We start from the raw sequence: 25,588 nt of genomic DNA on the forward strand, positions 1-25,588 counted from the left end.
GAAAGGCAACAGGACTAACAGCTAAAATTACCCTCTTTTAATTTTTCTTTTGCACCTAAATCTGTATCTAGGGATTTTCACACACACACGCACACGCACACACACAATTACATGTAGAAATGAATTAAAATATATGTTTGAATAGACTCATTTTCCTCACTTACATTGAAATACCACTGTGGTTATTTGACAGCTTTCAGGAAAGCCACATATATCTAGTGTCCACATAGCAATTAATATATTTGCCTTTCCTCCCAGTGTTACTGATTGTTCCTTGGGCTTAACCTTAGACAGTGACTTAGTTAAACGCTATATTGAATTTCACCATTTCCATTTGAACTACCTTTCTGGTAGTTCACTGAAGGGTTTATAGTTATCATGAGTGACCAAAGTACTTGGATGTGTGTACTTAGGTCAGCGTACAGGCCTATACATGTGGGATGGGGGTGAAATCTTTTAAAATAAAACAGCTGCAGAAGAAATGGTCAAGCCATTGAAGGCAATATGATAGCTGCTATTAAATCCCACTTTGAGAAGCTTCCTTTAGCTTTGATGATTTTTTTTTGTCTCAAAAGTTGCTATCAATTTTTCGCTGACCTCAGCTCAACCTCACAAAATCAACCTAACTTCTAGTCTGTTCACATTTTTCTTGTGTGAGGACAAAAAAAAAAGAGAATAAAAATAGTGAATTGCATTAAAACAGAAAGTGACCAAAAGTTGGGATGCTTTGGGTTTAACAAAATTCTGTGAATTTGTTTTGCTTTTGCAAAGCCACTACCCGGAGGTGGCTCAGATCAGGATCTCTTTTTGTCTGAAGTTCAGGGAGGTATGAATAAGTAGTTTGAGACTTCGTCTTTAATTGTAACCAAATGAGAGACTGAAGATTGCCATAAAGCTGTTCTCAGCTTTTCAGGGGCTGTTGCTGTCCTTGGAATAAAAATTATTTACATAGTGCCTACTCAACATAAAGTCTGAATGGCTCATATATTTATTTATGTTAATAGCATCTTTATTGGGCATCTTTGTTATTGTTAATTTATATATCCCTATCTAGGTGGGAAATGAAGGCATAGAACGGTACAGAGCAAGATGAGCTCTGCATTGTCTGGATTTGCAACGCCTGTCTGATAGTGGAACCTGGCAGCATGAATCAGAAACTGAACATCTTTTTCTCAGTGTGTGTAGCACCTTGCAATGAGCTCAGCAGAATCACCATGCCAAGCAGCAAATTTATTGTGACCCTCATGCCAAACACATCTTAAAATATCACCCCTCCTCAAGACTTAAGCATTTGGCCATTACAGAGCTCCCATATTTCAGCCTGGGAAATCTGTGCAGCGTATGTGCACTCCGCCCCACACTTCAGGAAGCAACACGTCCTGCTGCACATGCAGCATTTCATTGCTCTGCATATTCACAATAAATTTAACTTACAGAACCTTTACTGTGCATGTTCCCAGTGGCTGGGCAGCACATGGGCAATAGGCCCATTAGACAATTCCCAGAAGAGTAAACCTTACCGCGTAGGCATGTGGTGACTTTGTCACATGTGCACAATAAATATGATGTTCTCTAAAAGTGTTGGCCTGAGTATGAGGGTTCATGCAGTCTTGTGGTTACCACCAGGCTGTATACAACCTGCTTGTAGAGCAGCCTGAGTAGAGAATCTGACCTGCCACAGCTCCCAAACAGCCTGAAATCTTAACAAATACATAGATTTTTCAGTGGCTGCCCAAACAATGCTTCTAGGCTGAAAAAGATAATGTGTTCAGGAAATACAGCTGTTTGGTAGCCTTAAGTCTATGAAGTCTAAGTTTATGAAGGTATCCCTGAAGCTCATGGTCTCATTTTGAATGTCAGCACCTGCACCTCTTTCCTCATCCTGGAAGAAGTAACACTTTCCTTTCCATGGTCCAAACCCCACCACAGGTACTGAAGGAGCCTGTTTCTTTCCTAGCCTGTGTGACGTTTCTGAAAAATATGTGACTTTATGAAGTTAGGGGAGGGATTGGCAACCATTGCATTGAAATCAATATCTATGATACTTGCCCAGAGCTCTGAAAACTTACAAACTAAGAACAATTTCGAAGTTGATTACTACATGGAATACCTGGCTTGAGGACTTAGGCACATGTATTTTGGCTTGTCCAAAATAACACACCTTGCCTAAAATGACAGAGACCCTCTAGAGCAGAACTGGAGTGCCCCAGCCTACTAATGTTGTTGTCCCATCATGAATGCAACAGGTGACTCATGATTTTCTAGTCAAGCCTATCAACACAGTCAGAGTGACAGGGGTGTTCTCAGGAACACTGCTTTCCAGCCTGCTCTCTTCTCAGAGGCACACAGCCCACAGCACCACATGCAGCAGCGTGCAATATTGAGCGATGGGATATAGTCAGTGACTTGGTGTCTATGTCATCCTGTCTCCTGTGTGCATTAAACTGTTTGGTGGCTAGGAGATTTTTAATACTATTTTTGTTTCTAAAATGGCCTCTGTCTCTTTCACAGAATAACTTTCTCATGGTGACAGAAATTAGCATCCCAGGGGAAGGACTGGACTTGCCAGTCAGGCTGCCTGTTCTAGAGTTAGAATCAATGTTTTTATGTGCCATTGAATATCCCAATGAGACTTTGTGCCACTCCACAGGAAGCCAGTAGAGACTGTGCAAGGTGGGTAGGAAGTACTGTTGCCTGGTGAGGAAACCTGCTACGGTGCTTGGTTACCGGTCTGAAGCTCCTTACACGTTCACATCTCCCTGCCTAGCTGCATGGTATTGTTTTGGTTTGTATGGCAAATAGCAAAGATGTGTATAGTAGAAGTTGGACCACTCTAAATCAATGTGAGGCAACTGCAAGGACTATGAGATGCTATTACATGCTGTTACAGCTATATGAAAGCGTCAAGGAAAAGACAAAAATGTTAATAGCACATCTTCATATTTTATTTTATTTTTCATTGTAATCTATTATTTATTTTTTTTAGTTCCAGTTCTTTAACAAAGCCTTCCAAAAATATGTAGTCCCTAATTTCATCACAATACAATTTTGTGTTACATGCATGTTTTTGACAAATTTTTTTGAGTAGCTCTGCATACTACACCATTGTACAAAATCTCCAGCAGAGAACAGAAGAAATGAGCTAATGTGAGGCCAGGTTCTGTTCTCAAATACACTCTGGCTCCATCTGAGTTTGGTGGTATTTAAGAATGTGACATGAGGGTAAAACAAAACACCTATGAGCAAGCTTTCTGATTAGCCATATTAGTTTATGAGGCACCGGCAAGTTTCCAGGGTTGTCATGCCAATTTTTATGACAAATTTTTCACTGAAGGTCTTCAGTAGGAAGACATCTTACATGAGCACTCATTTTTATGGCTCTGGGACCCCTCAGAGCCCCCAGCAGCAAGCCCCCAGGATTGCAGAGAGGGATCACAAGAAAAGTAGCAGTGGTGACCTTGTGATTCTGTCATTGATCTGACTTTAGGTCATCATCAAAAAACAGAAGCCAGACTCTGCATGCATGGTTCTCAGGTTAGGAATGGTCTGCGGTGTCACAGAAGGTCGTAAGTGACCTTATTAAAGCAATCATAGGATTGACTTAGTTTACAGCCAGGACCAACCAGACATTGAATAGGAAATGCCACAAAGTGTCTTCCACTCAGCCAGAACACGAATAATCATGGGAGGGCATAGAAGAGTGACTCAGCACCCCATGAGCAGGCATGAGCAGGTTTGCCCTGTACAATCATACTGGGCATCTCCTATGGCAAGAGCTGCTTGAGCCTTACCTTTCAGCTCTTCAGTCACTTATCTTACTTCTGCCAGTTTTTACACTATGTCCTCTTCTCCTAATCCAGAAATTATCCTCTTTTTTTTGCCCTTTTCCTGTAATACTTTTACCTCTATTTTCTTCATTTTGCTCTTCTTTTTTCGCTCGTCTCTCTCTATTCTTACTTCCCTGTTCAATTTTTGACTCGGTTTCTTTCTCTGACTCTCCCTTCAAAGTCTGTAATCTTGTAATCTCACTCCCACTCTCTTTTTTTTTGTTCTTTTTAGGTCACTCTTTCATTATAAGTTTGTTTTTCACCAAATTCTTTAATTTCTCTTCTATATCTTTAGCTCACATTCCTTTAAATCCTAAACCATTGCACTCTGCACAGTTCCAAATGTAACCTCCTTCTTTACTGTCATGGTATCCACTCATCTGATGCTGTCTCATAACCTGCTCTGCTTCTCCATCCCCTCCGTTCTTAAAGTAAAGCAAGTGGCATACCATGACAAATTTCCATACAAAACTTCAAAGTTGCTACCCAATCCTCTGTAGTTTTCTTCTTAACCCCCCTCATCAGGAAAAATTTATCTGTTGCCTACATCTTCTCACCAGCTGGACAAAGACTCTTATTTCTCAAGAGGGCTAAGATGAAAACAGTTTTGGTTCTGACAATTCATCAGGAGCTCTATCCCTTCTCCAGGTTTTTGATTACCACATATATTCTCCATCAGAAATTTATTCATGCTGGAATAATCATTCTGTTGCAGTATCAACTCTAGTTATAGAACAGGGAATATCAATACAGTTCTGACGAGATTATATAAGTTCAGGAAAACACAATTTTGGAGAACAAATCAGCTTGCAAGAAATGGTCTGTGAACTTATTCCATATCTGTAGCTTTTCAACTGCATATATTTCCATCGACGATAAGAAAAACACCTGTTCATCCACCTAGTGTTTTGGAGTCCATCCCTCAATGAAATTGTGTAAAGTGTTGGTTCTTATTCTTAAAACTTTCTACAGCTAGCAATGTGATATGAATCCACGGAACTGTTGCAAGAACCCAAGTAGCTGACTCTGTCCTGACAGATTTTCAATCGCAATCCTTACTTCTTAAAAACTTTCTGTATATTTGATGTGTTTGGTAGTCTCCCTCAAAAGCTTTCAAGAACATTCTACTGTGTTTTGTAGCTGAATATTGTTTACCTAACTGTACCACTTTCAACCACAAAACTTTTCCCTGCATCTCTTCAAGTATCAAATAATCACCTTGAACTTCCTTACATCTTCTGTAAAGCTAGCAATATGGACACAAATTACTCATCTTTCCTAGACTTCTTGTAATCTGCCAAGAAATTATTAGATGTGAAAGGAAGCCCTTGTTCCTTGCACAACTATTGGTTGATCATTTTTCTGGGAGAGAGCACTCCAGCAGAGTGCAATCTCTGTACTTCTCTCAGATCAAAACCTGATCAAGAATGAAACTCCGCAGTCCTTTTTGCAAAGAATGACCATTTTGTACACTTAGACTGCTTGTTAGAAACATGAGGAGAAGCTTCTCCCAGATAGAAGATACACCTGCTTACAGTTGGATGTTAATTTTGTGTTTATGCTGCATAAAAATGTGAAGATGAGTAATACAAACACACATGAATTATACTTTTCTTCCTCTACTATGAAGAAGGTTAAAGTGTAATTGGATAATGATGTCATAGTGACCATAAAGATGATGTAAGGCATGTTTTGTGTCTAAAGATATATGTCATTAATAACTGCAGAAATTGCTTCCAGTAGGAGGATTAAGTACATGCTAGACTATCAAGGAGGCAGTTACCTAGCTGCAGATCAAAAATTGGTCTTGAGTTACAAATAACAGTTTTCCACTTTCAAATTTATATCTTCTCTTTAGTACACACACACACACACACCCACACACACACACCCATGCAATGGCAGACAAATTGTGCACAGGGAATAACAAGACTGTGAAATTTGGGGGAAAACAGGGAGAGGCCAGTACTAGGCTGGGATGCCTACCTGGGTCTCCTGTTGTTTGCTGGCCAGATTTCTCAGAGCAGGTGCTTCAGCAGAGAGGAAGACTGGACTCATTGGCAAAGGCTTTGTTCCCTGCTGAAGAAGCCTGTACACATTTCATTATAGTAAATCCACCCAATAGACTTAAGATAAGTTGGTAGGGACTTGGACTGCTAACATAAAAATGAAAGGCTCCATTCTCTATTCATGGTCTCATAAACTATTAACTCCCACTTAATTTGCTCCATTAGATTCCCACTGTAAGGTCGTCGGTTTCCTTTTCTTCACTTTATTCTGTTGTTTGTGCAGGATACCATTTCAGATGTGTAGTATTTTAAGCTGAAAAGTCTCTTCCACTGGAAATTTAAGTAGATTTGACTGCATGAAAATATCTTACAGCATGCATGTCTTGCCTGATACAAGGGAGTGCAGTTTCTGTCTGAGTCCAAGCTATTAATAATGATTTGTATGGAGACTAAGTAACAGAAAAAATATTTAGGAAAAGATTTCTTAGTTCTTATAAGATTGATTTTTTGGTAGGCAACTTTCTTAGTTTATGAAGTAATTTAGAAAGTACTATGCTGTAAATTACAAAGTACGGTACATAGCACTCAGGCTAAGGGCAGTTTTGTTATTATGACTGCCTGAGATCTGATAAACTATTATATCTGCCTTTATAAACACTTTATTAAATATCACACTATCACAAACCCAAGAATGTTGTATAAAAGAAACTTGAGCAATTCAACATCCACTTTTTGTTATAAAAAAAGAAATATTCTCTTGATTAGTTTCTATGAAGCATAATATCTGTAAAATAAACAAGATAATCCTTGTGTAAACAGCACAGGGTATGTAGAGCACAGAAATGGATAGAGGCATAAAGAACATTCTTGGCTCTAAAACTTGAAAGCAAATTTCCGCTTCATTTAATCTAGTTTAATAATAGTTTTAATTGCAGTGATTTAAAGTCACCAAAAAACCCCACTTTTTTCTAGCTTTTTTTTTTTTTTTTTTCTTTTATTGTATCTGTACTCCCAGGTAGCATCCACTGGACTCTAATGAGTCTTTGTGTTCATGTGCCCCTTCAGACCTATCTCTAGATTTCAATAGTGGAATTCTGCCTGGCAACTATCGTTCTGTTCTTCATATATCAAGGAAACAAAATGTGGTTCATCTGTCCTCAAACTAAGAGTCTAACCTATAGTCCACTGGCAACACTCCTTTCCCCATACAAGAAAAGCAACTGGTGTTTCATGGCCATGACCATAAGAAATACAGATTTGTCTCATAATCATCTGTTTCCCTTCTATAAGCATTTCCTTCAAGTCAGATGTAATGAATGGACTTTATTTTTCTCATTATTTTAATCCCCAGTTTTGAAGGCACAAATAGTTTACATTTCTACAGTGACCGACGTCTGAAGCACTCCATGTGAACATTACTTAGTGAAACTCCATGTGGCCAGCTGGAATAAAGACACCTGCTTTCACAAAGACTATGATCCATGAGAATCCCAAGGAAGGAGAATCAGACATTTTGCAAGAGTTGGATAGATCTCAAATATTACTAATCCAGCCAGATCCCAATGTTTCTTTTGAACTGCAACACCGGTTAACATGGTTAAGATGCAAATACTGAAAGGAATTGCTAACACTTATTTTTTTCAAATTCCTATGTATATGTATACATATATGTGTATGTGCATGTGCATATGTGTGTTTATCAACCTTTACAGGATATAAACAATATTAGAATTTAAAGTCTAATTTGTCTAATTTATAACTCCATGGCATCCATCCCACAAAGAGTAAATTTCCGTTTGACAGCAACTCTGGGAAGCTGTGGCTACAATCAGTACTTAAAATGGCCTGGAGGTCTTCCAGACCACTGGAAGAGAACCTGTCTCCAAACTCCTCTACCTACAATCCAAAGAAAGGACCAATTCTTTCCAGTAAAGTGTTTGAACATATTATTGATATCCTCTTAGGCATCAAGGTGGGGGTTTTTTACTTAATTTGCACTACAGTCATGTTTCGTCTATGTTTCCATTTATACATCTTTTCTGAAACTACCATATTTACCTAGTGTCAGATTTATAAGGAGTCAGAATATAAAAAGGACTTTAACTTCCATTATTTACTTATGGGTACCACCATACATGCTCCTAGGTCATGTAATGCTTTCTTAGTCATGTGCCATCTCCACATAGTTTAGGGCAATGTCCTCCCATGGATTATCTTCCATTTTTCTTTATTCCCATGTCAGCAGGATCAATATTTCCCATTTGCAACTTTTTTTTCTATTTAGAGTCAGCCTGACAGGCAAAATAACAAAATGTCCCATGGACATACCACAGTGTTCAGTGCAACTCCACCTTTCGTATTGATTGCGCTTATGTCATTGGCACAGCAATCAATGTTTGATATGGTAGTCAATACATGTAATTACTCCAACAGGCACACACAACTTAGCTCGAATATAAGAGAAAGTAAAACGAGTATTGAAGTTTTTCCTGAAGGATTTTTAAGGGGTGCTCAAAAGGGAGAAGATTTCTATCTCCTGAATTTGCAGAGGTGTTTCTAACCCACGATGCCTTTAAACAGGATAAGAGTATAGTATCTGAAATGCAGGCAGCTGGGACTCCATTCACCTCAGCTGCAGTACTGTGTCAGTGAGCTGATAACAGACAGACATTAAAAAGCCCATCGCAATCACAAACTCATCTCTTTGGGAGCTGTCTTGGTGAGATGAGGGTGATGCCTGGTATGCAGGGCCTAATGGTCAGAGCGCAGCACACAATAGGAATTCCATTACCTACAAGGTATTAGAAAAGTGTTCCCAGCTGAAAGCCTTTATCCAGTTCCAATTGTTGGTTGAACAACAACAACATTAAGGGTAGCATTGTTACATTTGCTACTGTGTCAAACAATGCAATGACTGTTCAGAATCACAATTTGTTTCTCGAGTAGCTGAATTTACTGTGGGAGTAGAGCAGCATTTTACATCTAGAAATCTGCATTCCTTAAAGCAGATGTTTTTAATTTTAATAACATCAGCCTATAGAAGTGAGTATCTGAAATATTCTGATTGCTGTGTGCATGTTGCTGTTTAGGAGTAACACTCCGTCTTGGTGGGTTTGCAGAAAAATTCAGGAGCCACCAGGAGAAATAAGCTGCTACTAACGGTGCTACCAAGAATAATGTTGCTTTTTTTTTCCTTTGAAAATCACTTTAGAATGCCCTCCTGTGCAGAAGTATGTCATTTTCTGCACTGTAGATACACCACATTATAGACCCGTAGACCCATACTTGGAAAATTGCACATGTAAAATTGTCTGTGGTGTGTGCCTTTACGTTTCCACACATGCAGCCCAGATGTGTTGCATGCACATATCATGCAAAATGGGCATGTACTGTTTTTGCAAGTGAGGACATATCTTTATGAATAGTACATGAACAGAGTCAAGGGAAGCCCTGCACAGGCTCTGGTGTATGCAGGGCAGAGTTCCAGGTCTCCAGGTAAGCAAAGATGTATGTATATCCAGCACTTTGCCCACTAGTCTCTCCGTACTGCAGACTGTAGTGTTGAGGTCCTTGAATTGGCTGTAAAACAGTGCTTGCAGTGCCTTACTGCAATAGCATAGAGCTCAGCAAAGGCTCCTTTGCTCAGTGAGAAACAGTAAAACCAGCCTGCACTGTGCTCTGCCTTCCCATGCAAGACTGCTAATGATCTATGAGCTAGCTCAAGTATGTACAAACTGTTTCCACTAACAGTGGGCACAAGTAAAACTTGAATTCATACAAATAGGTGCCACTCCGATGAGCAGTCTTGTTGGCTTAAATAGCACAACTTGTACTGATGAGGTCTGTGTCTGTGAAGTTTTGTGATCTTTCTTTTTCCCATGGATGTATTTTGTAGATGTGGTTCAATACATTATTAGGACTGACATAGTTGAACTGTAGATCATTCTACAAACTTTCTTAATAAAACTAAGGCTCTGAAATCACTTACCTGTTCTATTCTAAAAATTAAAAATAAAATAAAATAAAATAAAATAAAAATAAAAAAACATGGGAGAAAGGCAACGTGCCTTTCATCTAGCAATATATATAAGACAATTTTTAACTGAAAGGTCTTTTATTTGGAAGAATATTTTTAGCTGCATACGCTACCTCTGCTTTCTGATTTTATAGCTGCTAGACAGACTTCCCAGTGACCAGTCGCTTAAAAAGCCATGCTGCATGTGTGTGTGCTGAGATAGGAAAAGTACTGCACTGCAAGATTATGTGCGAAGCAACTTTTTCATGCCCTGGACTTCCAAATCACTGCAGCCCAGCAGCAAACCACTGGACCTACCAGCTATTCCCTGCTCTCTAGGTGACCTAAACCCAGATTTGGGCACTCAGGGTAAGCAATATCAGAACTTGATAATAAGAAAGAACCAAAACAAGGCATGGAGACAGATAACAAAACATTCTTAGCACGTTAGATGCAAACATTCTTGCATTGAATAAAACAGTTGTAGGATGTGTGAATGCTGGTTTACAATGCCTCATGACTCTGAAAAAAAAAAAAAAAAAAAACAAACCACATATTTGCCATGAATCAGATTTTTTTAAGTATTGAGATGTAGAGCTGTGTATTTTCGTTTCCAAAAGAATCCGGGGTTTAAATCCTCAAAGAGATTTATGTGATGAACCTGCAATTATTTCAAGGAGCATTAGACCCTTTGCCACTATGAAATCCTTCCCTCAAAGCAGCTATCTTTATTTTAGTATGCGAAAATCTCCAAAAAAATGGCCCTGTGAAGCTAAAGTCGTAATTTAGCTCCACGGGTAGTTGGACAATCTTAAACGTTAATAATTTTGGAGTAACTAGAAAGAAAATAGCCTAATGTGCTCATTATGGAAGGTGGAGCATTACTTCTGACAAAGTTTTGCATATCAGTAAACTGTAAGAGGGTAGTGCCAGTGGCATCACAAATAATTGAAGCATATTCTTGTAGTGGTCAGATGTGAATTCTCCCATGGAAGTCACAGGAGTTTCATCATTCACCTGCGGAGGACAGAGCTGGGTCCCACCGATCCAGGAGGGCTGGGAGGTGGGATGAGGGTATTTTTTTCTATGTAGGTATCTTTAAATGTACCTGTGAAATAGCTGAGTCGTAAACCCGTTGTATCCTTGTGTTTTGCTGCTGGAGAGAAACGATAAAAAGAGATTTATTGTCATATTCCCCTTTTGTGTTGTACTGTTCCCCTCTATCATAAAATATTCTCGCCGGTTTACAGCAAAGCAAATATAGCAGTTTAGTTCATAAGCGCCAAAATTTCCTTCTGTTACACCCCGGCTTTCAAACGTAATTGAATTAGTTCCTATTTTCTTTGATACTAGCGAGCGGATTGCTGCCCCGAGCCGCAGTAACGAGGCTTATCGAGACCTGATGTGTGCAGAGGGGTCGTTATCCAGAGACCGAAATGGACCCGCACCAGCCCGCAAGTCTGTAGGAACCCGTCCAAGCGGTTTTAACTTTTATTCTTCCTGCCGAGGGTTTAAAGCGGCTTTGTACAACAGTCAAACAAGAATAAGCAGCTGTGGAAAATATAACAAATCATAAGAGCGGTTTAACAGAGAGAGGGGGAGCGAAGCTGGCGAAGAGAACCCAGGCGCTTTCAGAGCCTTGCGTGGGGACAGGCGTCACGTCTGTCTGATTCCTGACCCCGGTTTAAGAAACAAGGGGGGAACTCGGGAGAAGTCTCCTGTGCTGGAAAACTCGTGTTTTCAGAGCACGGTTGCAAAAGAAAAAAAAAAAAAAAAAAAGACTCAGGTAGCATTTGGGACTGGGTGATGCTGCTTTTGATTTCTTTTTTTTTTTTTTTTTTTTCCCGAAAGTCACTTGCTAAGTGATTCTTCCTGGCGGTCCCGCTCAACCCCCGGGCCCGGCAAAGGTGTCTGCGGGGCTGCTCGGGGAGAAGAGGGAGGACACAGGGGGAGCTGGCCCCAGTGGGCAGGTAGCCACCAACCAGGCCGTAATTACAAAGCAAACAAGGGTGAAATATTGGATCGGCCTTTGCCGTGACAAGATCTGCGCTTTTTGCCGCCAATTTGTTTGTGGAGCTGTATTTAAAGGCGCTTGATTGAGGAAACGTTGAAAATAGCAGTTAGGGTTTCCCTAATGAGACCTCTAGAGGAAAGCAGTGGCATTCAGGGGGCTCCAGGAGGAGGAGGGGAAGCGTTTAACCCTTTCCAGCCGCCCCCAGCCCGGCGGGGATCCTGCCGGGCGCGGCACCGGCCGCAGGGCGCCCCCGGGACCGCTGGGAGGATCGGGGCCGCCCTTCCCTGGGAGACGCGGGGCGCAGCGGGGGCCGGCCCGCCTTCTCCTCCTCGGCCTGTAGCATTTCGACCCCCGGCCAGCGGGAGGGGTGGCGGCGGGCCTCACAGTGCCGGGGCAGGGGCGAGCATCCCTGGCCTCTCCCGACGGGGGCGGCTGGTGTCTCTGGGCGTGCGCCCCGACGGGACCACGGCGTCGGGGCTCTGCCTCCCCGCCGCCCCTTGGTCTACTGGGTCGAATCGCCGGGTGGCTACGGGCTAATGCTCCAACACAGCAAGTGAAAGGCGGACGGGAAAAAAAAAAAAAAAGGCCCTTAGAAATGCTGAAAAGATCGAGAATGTAGTGAACAAGTAACAAGATGTGTCACCTTAATACGCCCTGCGCTGGGGCCTTGCGACACTCCCTCCCATGTATTCCTTGCTCCGTTTTCTCTTCCTGTGTGAGCCTGCCCCGACACTCATTCTCGCAACCTCACATAACGCTCGAGTGCTCAATTAGCACCTGTCTGAATCCCATATTAAATGTAAATGAGATCTTTGGTAAGACGCATGTTGGTAATATTTTGAAAGGTGCTAATGCCCATAAGGGAGTGCGGATTGCAGTCCTCTTTCAGGTTCCTCGAAGCACCAGCACTTGAACGGTATTGAAATCCCCCCGCTCTCGGTTTTATAAATCAACTTTAGTTCCGAAAACCGGGGCTCACTTTCGCAATGAACTGCTTGCAGACTGGAGGGCCCTCGGATCTTACCTACGGCATGTCTGCTCGCTGCTCTCCCTGACCACCTCACCATCCTCTGCACACACAACACCGTCAGCGCTCTTGAACATGTATGTGTATAGGTATAAGTATGTATATACCTGGTCGGAGATCAAACAAATCTTTTGGGGAATACCTAATAAAAATGGATAATTGTCTCTTCTTAGAGGGAAGAAAAATAAAAAGCAGAAAAACAAAGTGTTGATTTAGTAAAATATGTTCTGCACGGTGATGTAAAATATTTATTTTTGTTGTCTCATTTACATCCAACATTTTGGCCACGGATCCATTTTTCTGCAGCTCTGAGGAGGTACAAGACACTAAGTTCTCAATTTCCAGGCTCCTTCTGTTAGTTTCCTGAAAAGACTTTTTTTTCTTCTTCTTCTTTTCAGCTAAAGTAAAGCAAATAAGAATTTTGCATATCCAGGGATCAGTTGTATCATTTGTAAGAATAAATTACAGTACAGTCGCATTTCTAGTAAAGCCTCCTGCCTTCTGTTTATGTTATGCCATTTCTGTTTGTAATTATTTTTATTTTAATTTTATGTCATTTTTAACAGAAGCCAGACCGGTTTTCCCTCCGTGTTTTGTACACAATGCTCTCTTTCTCGATAAGATGTTCTTTCCTATCTTTTCGTTTTTTCTTTTAAAAATGTTTATAGTTCCCCACGAGTAATTCTCCAATATTTCTCTCTTGTATTTTAAGGACTTGTCCCTGTCTTGCTTTATTTGTTTGTGTGAAATTTAGTTTGAAAGGAGATCAGAGAGAGCAGGAGTGGTTTGTAATAAGAGAATGACCAAGTGACCTAAAGGCTGATTATATGTCATTAACTGGAGACTTGGTGTATCCAAATTACCAAAAAGACCTCACTCAGCCAGATCAATTACACCGAGATACGCATATAGGAATTGCGGTCCAGGCTGATGCTTCTAACAAGTGTGCAGCCGACATTTCCAGGAGTCAGCTGCTGAGTTTTGAGATGAACCCATGTGCTTCGGCCGGTCCCGGGCAAGCGGGGTGCGGTGCAGCAGGTAGACGGCGCGGGGGCACCGACAGGACGACACCCACATTTTGGGGCTTGCAGTTAGGGCAAAATTGCACTTAATTGTCACTGATCCAGAGGGACTTTTTTTTTTTTTTTAAGCCAAGTGAAGTTGCCTTTGATCTGTGAACGCTGCTTAAACCCTAGCCTTGTTAAACGGAGACTTTCCATTAAGAATGACAACAGAACTGTTGATTTTTGTTAGCCTAAACCCAAAACGATGCCAGCCTAACCACTGCTTCCTCCAACGGCTGAATATCAGATGCTGGAGGACAAAATATTTATTAATGGAGGCAATTACATTCGCGAGCTATTTCATCACCACCGACCTCAAGAGCGGTTTAAGACGCTCTTTCCAAGGAAGGTAAAGAACATTACATGAAACAAACAAATACATGTCTGTATACATACATGTGCGTGTTTATATATATATATATATATCGGATAATATATGACAAATCAAATAAAGAGAGACACATTCTGAGCTCACTGGAGAATTTTATACGGTCTTTATTGTTGTTCTTCGGAAAAATAAGGGGTCTTGGTTGGAGTTCGTTGTGTTTTTTCTTTTATTTCTATGATTCCTGTCTAGGGTCTAAATGAAACTCTGGAACCTCAGTCACAAATACAACCAATCCTCGAATAATTGCTTACACATGCAGTGGTAAAATGCGAGAGTCCCGCACTTACCGCCAATCATTGCGACTTAAAAAAAAAAAAAAAAAGGTCAGTGTCTTGGTTTTTTCTCGTCCCTGCTCTTTTATTTTCTTCCTTTTTTTTTTTTTTTTTTTTTGTATAGACAACGGCTGCGAGGTTATCGTGCCCTGAAATATGTGGGCGTTCATTACTGATAACAGTAACGTAAACCAGGGTTCCTCCACCTCCAATGGCAGCAATTAATTCGGGCCTGCTGGGCCCGATTCTGCCCTCTGCCCTGGACGTTGAAATCCAAATTGTGTGAGCGTAACGGAGAGTATAAGTAGGCCCATTAGGCACAAGTCCTTTTCATTAACCCGCACTGACAGGTTGACCTTCAAATGATATTTCTACGGTGCCTCTTTACAAAATACCGTTTTCTTGCGGGTTTACGTTCCTCTGCGAACTCCTAAGCGACGGCCCAGGGACAGGATGCGTCACGTCCCTGGGAGACGGGATGCTTCGGTGTCCCCAAATCCCTCCGAGAAAGATACCCCCTTCTGATACGTTTGGTCCCGGGTCAGTGACATCATGCACTCTATAAATTCAAACGCTTCTCGACTTTTCAAGCCGTGCACCAGGCGTTTGAGCGACGTGGTAGGCAGGCGGGTGGTAGGAGAAAGGAGAGGCACCCTGCAGACCTGACCCCCGGCAGTTTGGGAGTTGTCGGAGAGGAAAGCCGTCGGGGGAGTATGTCTTGCCAGAGCTGCGCCTCAGATGCAGGGGACGGGGTGTTCTTGGGGTGATTTTGTGGGTCTGACTGTTTCCTTTAATGAAAACTATAAAGTTGAAGAGAGGATCCGGCGCTGCTGCGAGAACCGGGGAACGCGTACCGGGCTCGGTACCGGGCACCGCAGCGCTGGTGCGGGGCCCGCCGCTCCCTCCGCTCCCCTGCCCAGGGCAGCTTCGTGACCCCTAAAATCGCCCCGCCGATATCAGGCGCTCCTCGACAAGAAGGTGCAGAAAAGGAGCAGAAAAGGAGCAAACGAATAAGAGACTCGCCGACGCGCTTTTATGCCCCTGGCCTGCTCATTAAAACGGCCGGCCCGGTGTGCCTGCGGCTCTCCCAGGCAGCTAGCCCGAGAGTCCCCAGCAGATGTGGCTTTCCGACCACCCAGCGTCGGCAATGTCTTTTCCGTTTCCATACGGTTTCGTCTGATTCGGATAAATTAGCTTAATTTGCAGTTTACCTTAATTCACACAAACCCGTGCTGGGAAAGGGAGGGAGGTAGGAGCACGGCTCTATTGTTTTGTTATCCCACCCTACCCTTAGCCCGGAGGAGAGAAGTGACCTGGCGATAAGCGGTCCGGCTGCGGCTGAGCGCCGGGACAGGGCAGCGGGTGGCCCCAGCGGCGCGCCCGCGACTGGCCCCGCTGAGCGGGCGCCCTGCCCGCCCCACCCCCGCTGCCTCCCGCCGCCACCCCGCTCCTTGGGCTCCAAAGACAGCCCCTTCCTCCTGCTCAGCGCCGTGGAGGGCTATCGTGCTGGAGAGGCAAAAACTGCGAGGCAAAAACAACGATATAGCCCCTCGCACGCGCCCCCCAACAAAATAAAATTTAAGAAAAAAAAAAAAGTTGGAGGTTGAGGTAGAAAGGGAAAACCAGCCTCGGCAATGTCGCCAACAAAATTTCTTAATTACAGCGAGCTAGGAAAGTCCTGTCTGGCAGCAGAGCCCAGATAAGTCGCCACCTAACATGCAACCATTTTGGCAAGGAACTAAGTGACATAAGGTTGTAGCTTTTTTCCTTCATTTCTGTTACTTTTTTTTTTCTCTTTTAAGCAAATGATTTGTGCACCAAAAAAAAAAAAAATCTAATCAAATCAACAACTGGAAGATGAGAGAAAACCTAGTGCATTTTAGCGAACTCTAAGCCTCCTCTTAGGAAAGGTACTTTGAGCTGCAGCGGTTTCCAACACATTGATCAAACAGAAAAGACTAGCCCCTGGCTGGCAGCCTAAGTAGTTAAAAGCTGAGGGAGGACACAAGAGCTGTATTTTCACTAAAATTCGCTTTATAAAACACATAAACAGCTGCTGGGGGACAGGAGGAAAAAAATATATATAAGATCCTGCTAGGTGCTTTATCTAGAGACCCTCTTTCTCCAAAGCTAATTAAGCAATAATGATGCTAGCTTTGGAGACTGGTGTTCTGATCGATATCTCCTGTATCTTTTATTACTTTTTCTCTGCCTTATGTTTTCCGTTTCCTTCATCATTGGAGATGTTATCGGAGTGACCATAGTGGCTTGCCACAGCGACTGTCACAGTTGCAGTCCAGCCTGCAGTATATTGGAAAGCTCAAATAAGGAGCGTGCAAAGAAACAGAACCCTGTTTGCAAGCCAATATACCTTTCCGGCCTTGACAATGCTCGCTTCTTCTTCATATCAAGGACAATATAGCAGCAAAATAAAACAGGAGAACAGCCGCAAAAACTGGATATATGTCCACCCTGCGTCCTGCAGACATTGCGTCCCGAGCGGCAGGGGCACACTGCCCGGCCGCTGCAGGGCTCTGCCCGCATTGTGTGCCCACGGCGTTTCTTAGATTTAAAATTCCTCACTGGAGACCCGTTATTTCCTTTGGTTAATACAATATGTACGTGTGTGCGTGTGCATATGTAGATACAGATATCCATCAGTCATTTTAGTTACAAGCATGTGTGTGTATGTATAAGATGTACGTGTATAGACATCAGTTCTACATCTGGACTAGCTTTTCACTTTCGTACTCAGTTTACACCCAGAAGCACACACATATGCGTATATGCTTATATAAATATGCGTCTGCGTTCCCGTTCTCTGTGTACGTCCCCTCGCCGGATCCAGTTCTGCACTCCCCGTCCTGCCGGGACGCGGGGCCGGCGTCCAGCTTCGGCTTCGGTATTTCCCCACCGAGGCCAGCTCCCCGGTACCTCAGTGAACTGTTCCTTGGCGGGCGGCCTCATCCGCGCAGACGGACACTTCCCTGCAGAGCTTTCCCTGCCGAGAGCCCGCAGACCCACCCGCTAAGCGCCCGGGCCCCAGCGACCCTCCGTCTCCCGGCGGCACCTTCCGGGGTGAGCGGGGCAGCAATCCCTTCTTCGCAGCGGGACCGCTCGGGCTCAGCTCGCCTCCTCTCCGCAGGCGCTGAGTTGATTCTCCTCAGAGCGGCATTTTCGTCCTCTTTCCCCCCCAACCCTTCCTCCCAAGGCATCCCCACCGGCTCTTCAGTGTGTCCGGAGAGCGCTTGAGCTGCTGCAGAAATTAAACTTGCGGTTCTTCCTGCCTCAATTCACAGACTCCTCCGTCTCTATCTTTCTCTTAATTTATGACCTCTCAGCTCCTGTTGACACAGTTTTCCACACTGCCTATATTGTAGGACTGCATTGTAATATACGCCGAATCAGCCTAGCCATCAGCCAGCACGCATAAGGGTGGGTATTTGATATTTCGCAGCTATTTAGTAATGCTCGGCTCCATTTGAAGATGACGACAATTCGTCTCGCCTCCAAGTTATCTATGAATTACAACCTGAGATACATTTACCCTTTGCAATGTCTTCAAGCTTACCAAAGCAAAACACCTAAATAGCGACGGGAGATTTCCTCCTGGCCTGGCCGTTAAAACAAACATTTAACTATTCCCTTTCGATAACTAAACCTGCTTTCCGCAGATGCTGATACTTTTTTGTTGTTGTTTTGTTTTTATTGCAGAAGCAGGAATGCAGAGAAATATTTATATATTTGTTAGTAAAAGCTAGAAAATAAGCTCTGAACATGCTGTAAAAAATATTCGGTTACTTACCGATCAGACCAGTTAAACAAGCATGAAACTGATTTCAGGAGCATAACTGAGTCGAGTGAATACTGGTCGAGGTGCGTAGGCGCAGGCAGCAAGCTGGAAGAGAATCAGTTAGAGTCGGGTTTATTGTTAGTGTTTCAAAGCAACTCTTTCTGGAAGAAAATACCGTCCCTGGTCAAACCTTGAGCTCTCGGGTCCCTCGGCAAGTCAGCAGCGGCGAAGCCGGAGCCAGCCTAACTGGGATCGCAAGCCCGGTGATAAACAAGGCAGAAAAACTTCGTCTCCATCCTCATGGAAACTAGTGATCTCTTTGTGTATATTAAAACAGCAATAAAAGTATAAGCCGGAGCGCTGCTGGGGCATGTCTGTCGCACCGGGCAAGCGGTAAAGTGCCCTCCGAATTTTGTTCCTCTATCGCACCGGCATAAAGCACTTTGTAAAAGCAACCTCGGAGGGTATCAAGCTCTCACATAGATTTTTGCCAAGAAATTCCTTGGATCCATACTGTACCTGGTTTGAGATTATCCGATATTTAAGTTTTAATGAGATTGTTGGATTTTTGTTTGTTAGGTTTTTTTTTTTTTTTTAATGCAGATTTTACAGTGAGGCATCTGCTAAACACTTGCATTAACCTCTGCCTCCATGATAATTTTTCCCCCCTTGTTTTAATTACATTATGGATGCGGAGGGACAGCCAATCCTAAAAGAGGAGCTCGGCAATTAGCAAGGCGAACATCAAAAAGTTTTACTGCGGAGGGCGGCGGACCCCGCCCCCGCCGCCAGCCATTGGCGGCCGCCGCTTCTGACGACATATATTAACCCGAGCGGCCCTAAACATGTAGCTGTACATGGAGATCGTGCCGGGGAGCCCTGCCAGTGCCCCGCACCGCGCCGAGCCCCACCGCCGCCTGCCGCCGCCTGCCGCCGCTCCTGGCCGAGCGGCGCGGATGCCCCAGAGGAAAGCCGGGGCGCTGACCCCCGTGGCGCGGCGGGCAGGGATGCTTGCGCCCTCCCAGCACTGACGGCCCCCGCCGCGCAGGGCAGAGGGGAGCGCCACCCGCCCGCCCCGAGCCGGGGCCGCATGGAGGGGGGCCGCGTGTAAGTACCACCCGTCCGGGCCGCGGCGGACTTGGCGAGAGCGGAGGGAAGCAAGAGACGAGGAAGATCCCGGGCTGAGAAGCCAAGCCATTTTGTTTTGGTCGACTGCTCTCCATAGCGGTTTTTTTTTTCCTGTGCGCGCTTCCTCGAAGACCCGGCCCCGGGCGAGGAGGAGGAGGAGGTGGAGGCACAACGCATGAGCGGCGGCTGCGGCGGCTGGGGAGGGGGGATCTCTCGGGCACCCGCGGGGACTCTGCAGCAGCGCCCTATGGAGATGCAGAGGGCAGCGGGGCACTGCTGAGGGGTGAGCCGTGGGGAGAATCTCCCGCCGGTGCGGCGGGGGGTGGGGGCGGGTGGGGAGGGGAAACCGTTGTTTTGGGGCTCGGGGGGCGGGGGGGGGGGGGTGCGCTAGGGAGCGGGGATGAGTCTAGTGGGCGGCTTTCCCCACCACCCGGTGGTGCACCATGAGGGCTACCCTTTCGCCGCCGCCGCCGCTGCCGCCGCCGCTGCCGCCACCCGCTGCGGCCACGAGGAGAACCCCTACTTCCACGGCTGGCTCATCAGCAGCCACCCGGAGATGTCCCCCCCCGACTACAGCATGGCTCTGTCCTACAGCCCCGAGTACGCCAACGGGGCGCCGGGTATGGACCACTCCCATTACGGGGGGGTGCCGCCCGGGAACGGCCCGCCCGGGCTCGGGGGACCCCGGCCGGTGAAGCGCAGGGGCACGGCGAACCGCAAGGAGCGGCGCAGGACTCAGAGCATCAACAGCGCCTTCGCGGAGTTGCGGGAATGCATCCCCAACGTTCCCGCCGACACCAAGCTCTCCAAGATCAAAACCCTCCGCCTGGCCACCAGCTACATCGCCTACCTCATGGACCTGCTGGCGAAGGATGACCAGAACGGGGAGGCGGAGGCCTTCAAGGCAGAGATCAAGAAGACAGACGTGAAGGAGGAGAAGAGGAAGAAAGAGCTGGTCAGTGCTCCGGGAAGCGACGGGACGGGGCGGGACGGGACAGGACAGGGCGGAGGGGGCCACAGAGGGGAGGCTGCTCGGCCGCCCGCCTGCGCCCCATCCCCGCACACCCGGCGCTCGGCTGGGTCGGGTCGCCGGCTGATGGCCACAGGGGACATCTCGGTCCCACCCGTCCTTGGACATACCTGAGGGCCGAGAGTGGGACAGGGTACAGCCCCAGGCAGTAGACGCAGCGTGCCCGGATCCGGCCAGGCGGCTGCGAGCAGTCGCGGGGGAAACGCCGTGACAGTAGGGCCCCCGCGGGGGTCCGTTCCCGGGCTTGGGGTTGTCTCGGATCGCAGACTGTGATCCCGCCAGAAACAAGCCTCGCCTCTTTTAATTAAGGGTAAAGGCGCGGTTACCTGCTAAACCCAGCCGGGCTTTAAACCATCGGCAATTAATAGGTTCGCAGCGCGGGACTTTCCTGCCCGTGCGCTCTGCGCTTGAACTTTTTTGACTTTTAACGGGAAGAGTCAGCTTTGACGAGGCAGCGCAAGCCCAAATTCGTGTAGGCCTCTTCGACGCTCTTCAGGCGATATTGTCGCTGATTTCGGTGGCCGCAGGCCCGATGTTTTGGCCCCGTACGTGCCTGTGCCCATCTCCTTCCCGGAGCCCGGGAGGGGATGGCTTAGCGCGGATCTTATGATAATCCCTATCTCCCCTTAGATGGCTGGCGCCGCTCGGCCTCCAGCCCGCTCCCCGTGCCTCTGAGCCCCGGGTCCGGTTGTGGAAGGGCAGCGATGGTGGTGCGGAGCGGGGGTCGGTACAACTCTCACGGGCGGCGGCTTCGCCCGCGGCGAGAACCCGCGGAGGCCGCCCCGCTTTGTCTCCTGCAGCCCGGAGGCCTCGGCAGGAGCCCATGTCTCCTCGTAGTTTTCGGTCTCACAGGGAAGGGCAGAGGCGACCTACAAAGGCGAGGAATATCTCTAATGTTTTTTTTTCCTCCCCTCCCTTGTTTTTTTTCTATCTCTTTTTCTGTCCTTTCTCATTCTGCCTCTTCAGAACGAAATCTTGAAAAGCACAGTTAGCGGCAACGATAAGAAAACCAAAGGGAGGACTGGCTGGCCGCAGCATGTCTGGGCTTTGGAGCTCAAGCAATGAGCACGGCAGGACTGGAGGAGCCGTCCTCTTAGTCTCGGTAGCGAGCTCTCCTCTGAGGACTCATTGTATTTGGAATCGTCCAGTTTATTTATGTGCAATTTCTTCCCCAACCCCCCAAAATGTGGATATTTGAAGGAGAGGGAAAAAGCATTCCATATATGAAGAGGAAACTCCAGCTTGGTAAGGGGTAATGTCTCTAATAGTTTCGTGAATGTTATTTGCTATGTATAAAACACACGGGGAAAACAGAACCATAGAAAAGGAAAAGAAAAAAAAAATCCCTCCCTGGCATTAGTGTGTATGTGAAGTGTATCTTTAATACTTGGCCTTTTGGATATAAATATTCATGGGATTATAAAGTTATATTTCAACAGAAGCAGTTGCACCAATGTTTCGGTTGACTCGGTATTTAGTGTCGTAATTTCGTTGTGGTCGTTCAGTATTTGAAGATGTTTTCAACAGTTATTGGTTATGTGCACTTCCGTCCGTAAGGGAAAAAGTGGAATCGAATTAATATTGAAGGTGTAAACGTTGTAAGTACTCAATAAACCACTGTGTGTGTTTTTTACAAAACAAAAGAAAACGGAAAAAAAAAAACAAACAGAAAAAAATGAAAAAAAAAAAAGAAAAAGAAAACCTAAATCTTTTTATGTTTTATACCTCAAAATGTTTTGAATAACAGCGTTGTTTATGGCTTTTTTTCATAATATTTAAAATATTCGGAAGTAAACTAAATTATAAAGATGGCTCCTAAGTTTATTTTTAAACAAGTGACTGAGCGAAAGGAGGGGTAGAGGGAGGGATCTCGCCAGCCCCGTGAGTGTTGAACAGAAACCAGGAGTTCAGCTGAATAGGAATTCCTTGTGGTGGTGTTCTCCATGTAGGAGACCGACTGCTAATGGGAAACGGACAAGGGTGCAAACCCCGAGTGGATCAGAAATCGTAGGGATGCGCGGTTTTCTTGCCGCCGAAGCCCGGGCGGTAGCGGTGCCAGGCGCTGGCGGGAGCCGAACCCGGAGCGGGGCCGGGCGGCGGGGGTGGCCCTGCGAGGGCAGCTTCCCTGGAGGGATGCTGGAGGCAGGCGAGGGAGGCCGGAGAGCTTTGCTCGGAGTGATTATGTAGCAGGTAATTTTACGTCAAGGAATAAAGAGCGAACAAGGAAAGGGATTTGCGGGGCGTGGGGGATATGCAAGATTTACAATGAGCTATGGTGAACTCAATATTAACTTTGTGGTTCCCAAAACTCTCCTGGGTTGCACGTTTCCAGTCCTCCACAGCCAGCATTATTTTTTTAAAAACTTTTTTTTTTTTTTTCCAACTGCAGAATGCACCAGCCCGAGCTCTGAGTCTTCTTAATACGTTCATCTGCTTCCCCAGTATGGTCTCTCTTTCCTTATATCTGCGCAGTTATCTCTCGCTCCGTCTGCCGACTCCTTTACCAGGGTCCCGGTGCCAGACCGGTGGCTTTTTTGCTCCCTGGTGACGGGGCGAGCTGCAGACATTAAGCACTGGGAAATCCATGGCATCCCTCTATATCGTAGGCAGACAAGGGAAAAAAAAATCAAGCTTTTTACATAAAGAATCTGCTCCACGTATTTTTGGCAAATACCGGTTAAGCGCAAGGTTTTCCACATTTTCCATAACAAAACTCTGGCTCATATTTTAAACCCTTATTTAAATAATATAAACTTAAACCAAGCTGGGTCTCTCTCCAGGTGTAGAGCTGCATACCTGCTTACCTTCCCCTGCCGCCGCGCCTGAGGAAGTGGCTCCCGACGAGACCCGGCACTAAGCGTAGGTAGATGTGCAATTGCCCATAAAAAGATAAGGGTGCCCCTACGACGTTTCGCCGCCCCCGCTGACAGTGGGGAGGTTGCAGGGTTACAACAACCAGACAAAAGTGGTGTGCCCTCCCTCCAGTCGGGTCAGGCAGCCCTGCTCTGCTCTCCGGCGTGGGTCTGTGTTTACAGACACTTGCCTTTGTTTATAACACTAGAAGTATCTCTCCCCTTGTTTGCTTTTCCTTGCCTGCTTGCCCAGCTGATAAACTGGAGCATCTCGCACTCCCTCCCCGCCCAAACTTTTTTTTTTTTTTTAAGGGACGGAAAAAAAAAAGGGGAGGGGGGGCGGACACGAGCAATGGCTGTAAGGGCTGCGATCCCGGGAAGTCTCCGTGCAGATGTTGTGTCTTCCCTTGACCAAGTCGCTGGGCTGCAGCTCCCCCGGGGGATGCGCGGTGGAGCCGGGGTGCGGAGCCAGCCTCCGGTCCCTGGCCCCGCCGCCTGGAGAATCGCCTCTCCGATATTTCCCCATCAATAATTTTTCTTTTTTGAAACGTTAGTTTCTTAGAATCGTGAGTTCCTCTGAATCCGCTAAGGATGATCTCTTTTAATTGCTCGCTAATGAGGATGTTGCTGTTTTCTCAGCAGCAGTCATTCCCACAGCTAAATCACAAGAACCCTAGACAGGCCGGAGCCGACAAAAATGTAGGTTTTGACGTTAAAAGCTAAATGGGGAAGCAGAAGGTAAATTGATGGTAGACGGGGATGTCAGCGCCTTGGCCCCAGCTCTCCGCCAGCAGAGCCGAGGCCTGATAACAGCGGAGCGCTGCGCCAGCGCCCTGCCCGCAGCCGGGGGCATCACCGCCCCGGTGTCCTGCCCGGTAATTTCTCGAGGCCAAAGCATTTTGGGGAGCTTTTTTTTCAGAGGCGAAAGGCACATAGGAGGAGGAATGGCAGCCTGTCACCTCTGTCTGTAGCATTTCTCTGCGCTGTGCGAGTGAGAGGAAGAAGGAGAGGAGAGCACAGGGGGCCGGTGTAGTGCTGCCTGGTAGTTGAAGCCATGTCCCCACAGACGGACTCATGACCCAAATTTACTAATATTTTAGCCTGTCCCCTTTTTTCATGGCGTGGAGAGTGAGACTCTCTGCGCTGCCTCAAGAGAAAATAACATTTTTTTTTCTTCTCCTTGAAGAGAAACAGCAACTCCTCCGGGTGACACTCTGTCTCCCCTGCCCTCTCAGGAAGTGTCCCCTCGGCTCCCCAGGGTGCAGGCCCGGCTGCATGCCCGAAACACGGCAGCCGCTCCCCCGCAGAGAAGTAGGCAAGGACCTCCCCGGCTGCGGCGTGTCCCCCGAGGGTGCCCGGTTTAGGCAAAACCAATGTGGTATTTTAGAGCTCGTCGCGGTTTTGGGGACCTCGGAGGCAGTGAGGAGCCGCCGGCGGTGAGACCAGGCAGCCGCTAGCAGTGTTAGATTTTGGGGGGCTCCCTGCAACGTGAAGGACCCCGGCGGAATCCCCAGTCCTGCTCTTGGGGTTGTTTTACAGGCCGTCGTTGCTGTCGGACGTGCATGGCATGCCTGCATTCCTGCAAGCAGAGAAGATAGACCGTGGTAGGGCTTTTTTGTTCGTTTTGGTTTGTGATACGGGCTTCTTTTCACCCCCTCATTCCCAGGAGCTCTTCTCTGCATCAAAAGATTATGGCAATAATTAGTGCTAATTTGCTATCGTTGTCAAAGACGTGTAACAGGGCCTCTCCGTCCAATCCGCAGACACCCCTAGAACAAGAGCCGATACATCCGCGGGCAACTGTAAGGATATAAACACGGCCACGGGATGCCATGGAGACAACGTGAGCTTGAAAGGTGGGCGGGGAGCGGGCGGAGAAGGTTAATAATAAAACCTCTAAGCAAAATATACTCCTTTTGCGCTTGGAAACCTAACCTTAATCCTCCCTTTTCACACATACTCGCCTAGCGACTCACAAATACACCCAGAAGAAACCTCCAAGTAGCGATGGGAAGGAAATGCATTCCGTCTGCCTGCAGACATAATCCCCTCTGCTGTAACGAGGGGCTTATCAATGTTTTATACTCTTTTAATTTGGGATTATATATTTTTTTTTTGCGGGCCCTGAAATATATGCCTTTGCCAGGGACCTCCGATCTTTTCTATTTC

General features: G+C 46.2%; 1 protein-coding gene and 1 long non-coding RNA gene across 5 annotated transcripts in view; one reads left to right on the forward strand and one right to left on the reverse strand.

The window, feature by feature from the left end:
* Positions 1 to 20,513, reverse strand: part of LOC102088214 (uncharacterized) — a 32,163-nt gene extending 11,650 nt beyond the window's left edge. The window contains exons 1-4 of one of the 4 annotated variants that reach the window (XR_010472262.1): positions 20,388 to 20,513; positions 18,422 to 18,514; positions 10,960 to 11,007; positions 5,814 to 5,916 (exon numbers count right to left, since the gene is read on the reverse strand). This is a non-coding gene — a long non-coding RNA (uncharacterized LOC102088214). The other 3 variants (XR_010472261.1, XR_010472260.1, XR_002424232.2) reach the window with 3 other exon arrangements.
* Positions 19,904 to 22,380, forward strand: HAND2 (heart and neural crest derivatives expressed 2). The gene is made up of 2 exons (XM_005510909.3): positions 19,904 to 20,492; positions 21,534 to 22,380. Exons 1-2 carry the CDS (start codon positions 19,938 to 19,940, stop codon positions 21,630 to 21,632), a joined length of 654 nt encoding a protein of 217 aa, XP_005510966.2. The 5' UTR covers positions 19,904 to 19,937; the 3' UTR covers positions 21,633 to 22,380.
* The last annotated feature ends 3,208 nt before the right edge of the window (positions 22,381 to 25,588 follow it).

The sequence above is a fragment of the Columba livia genome, chromosome 4 (genome assembly GCF_036013475.1).
Source record: "Columba livia isolate bColLiv1 breed racing homer chromosome 4, bColLiv1.pat.W.v2, whole genome shotgun sequence".
In the NCBI taxonomy this organism is placed as follows: Eukaryota; Metazoa; Chordata; class Aves; order Columbiformes; family Columbidae; genus Columba; species Columba livia.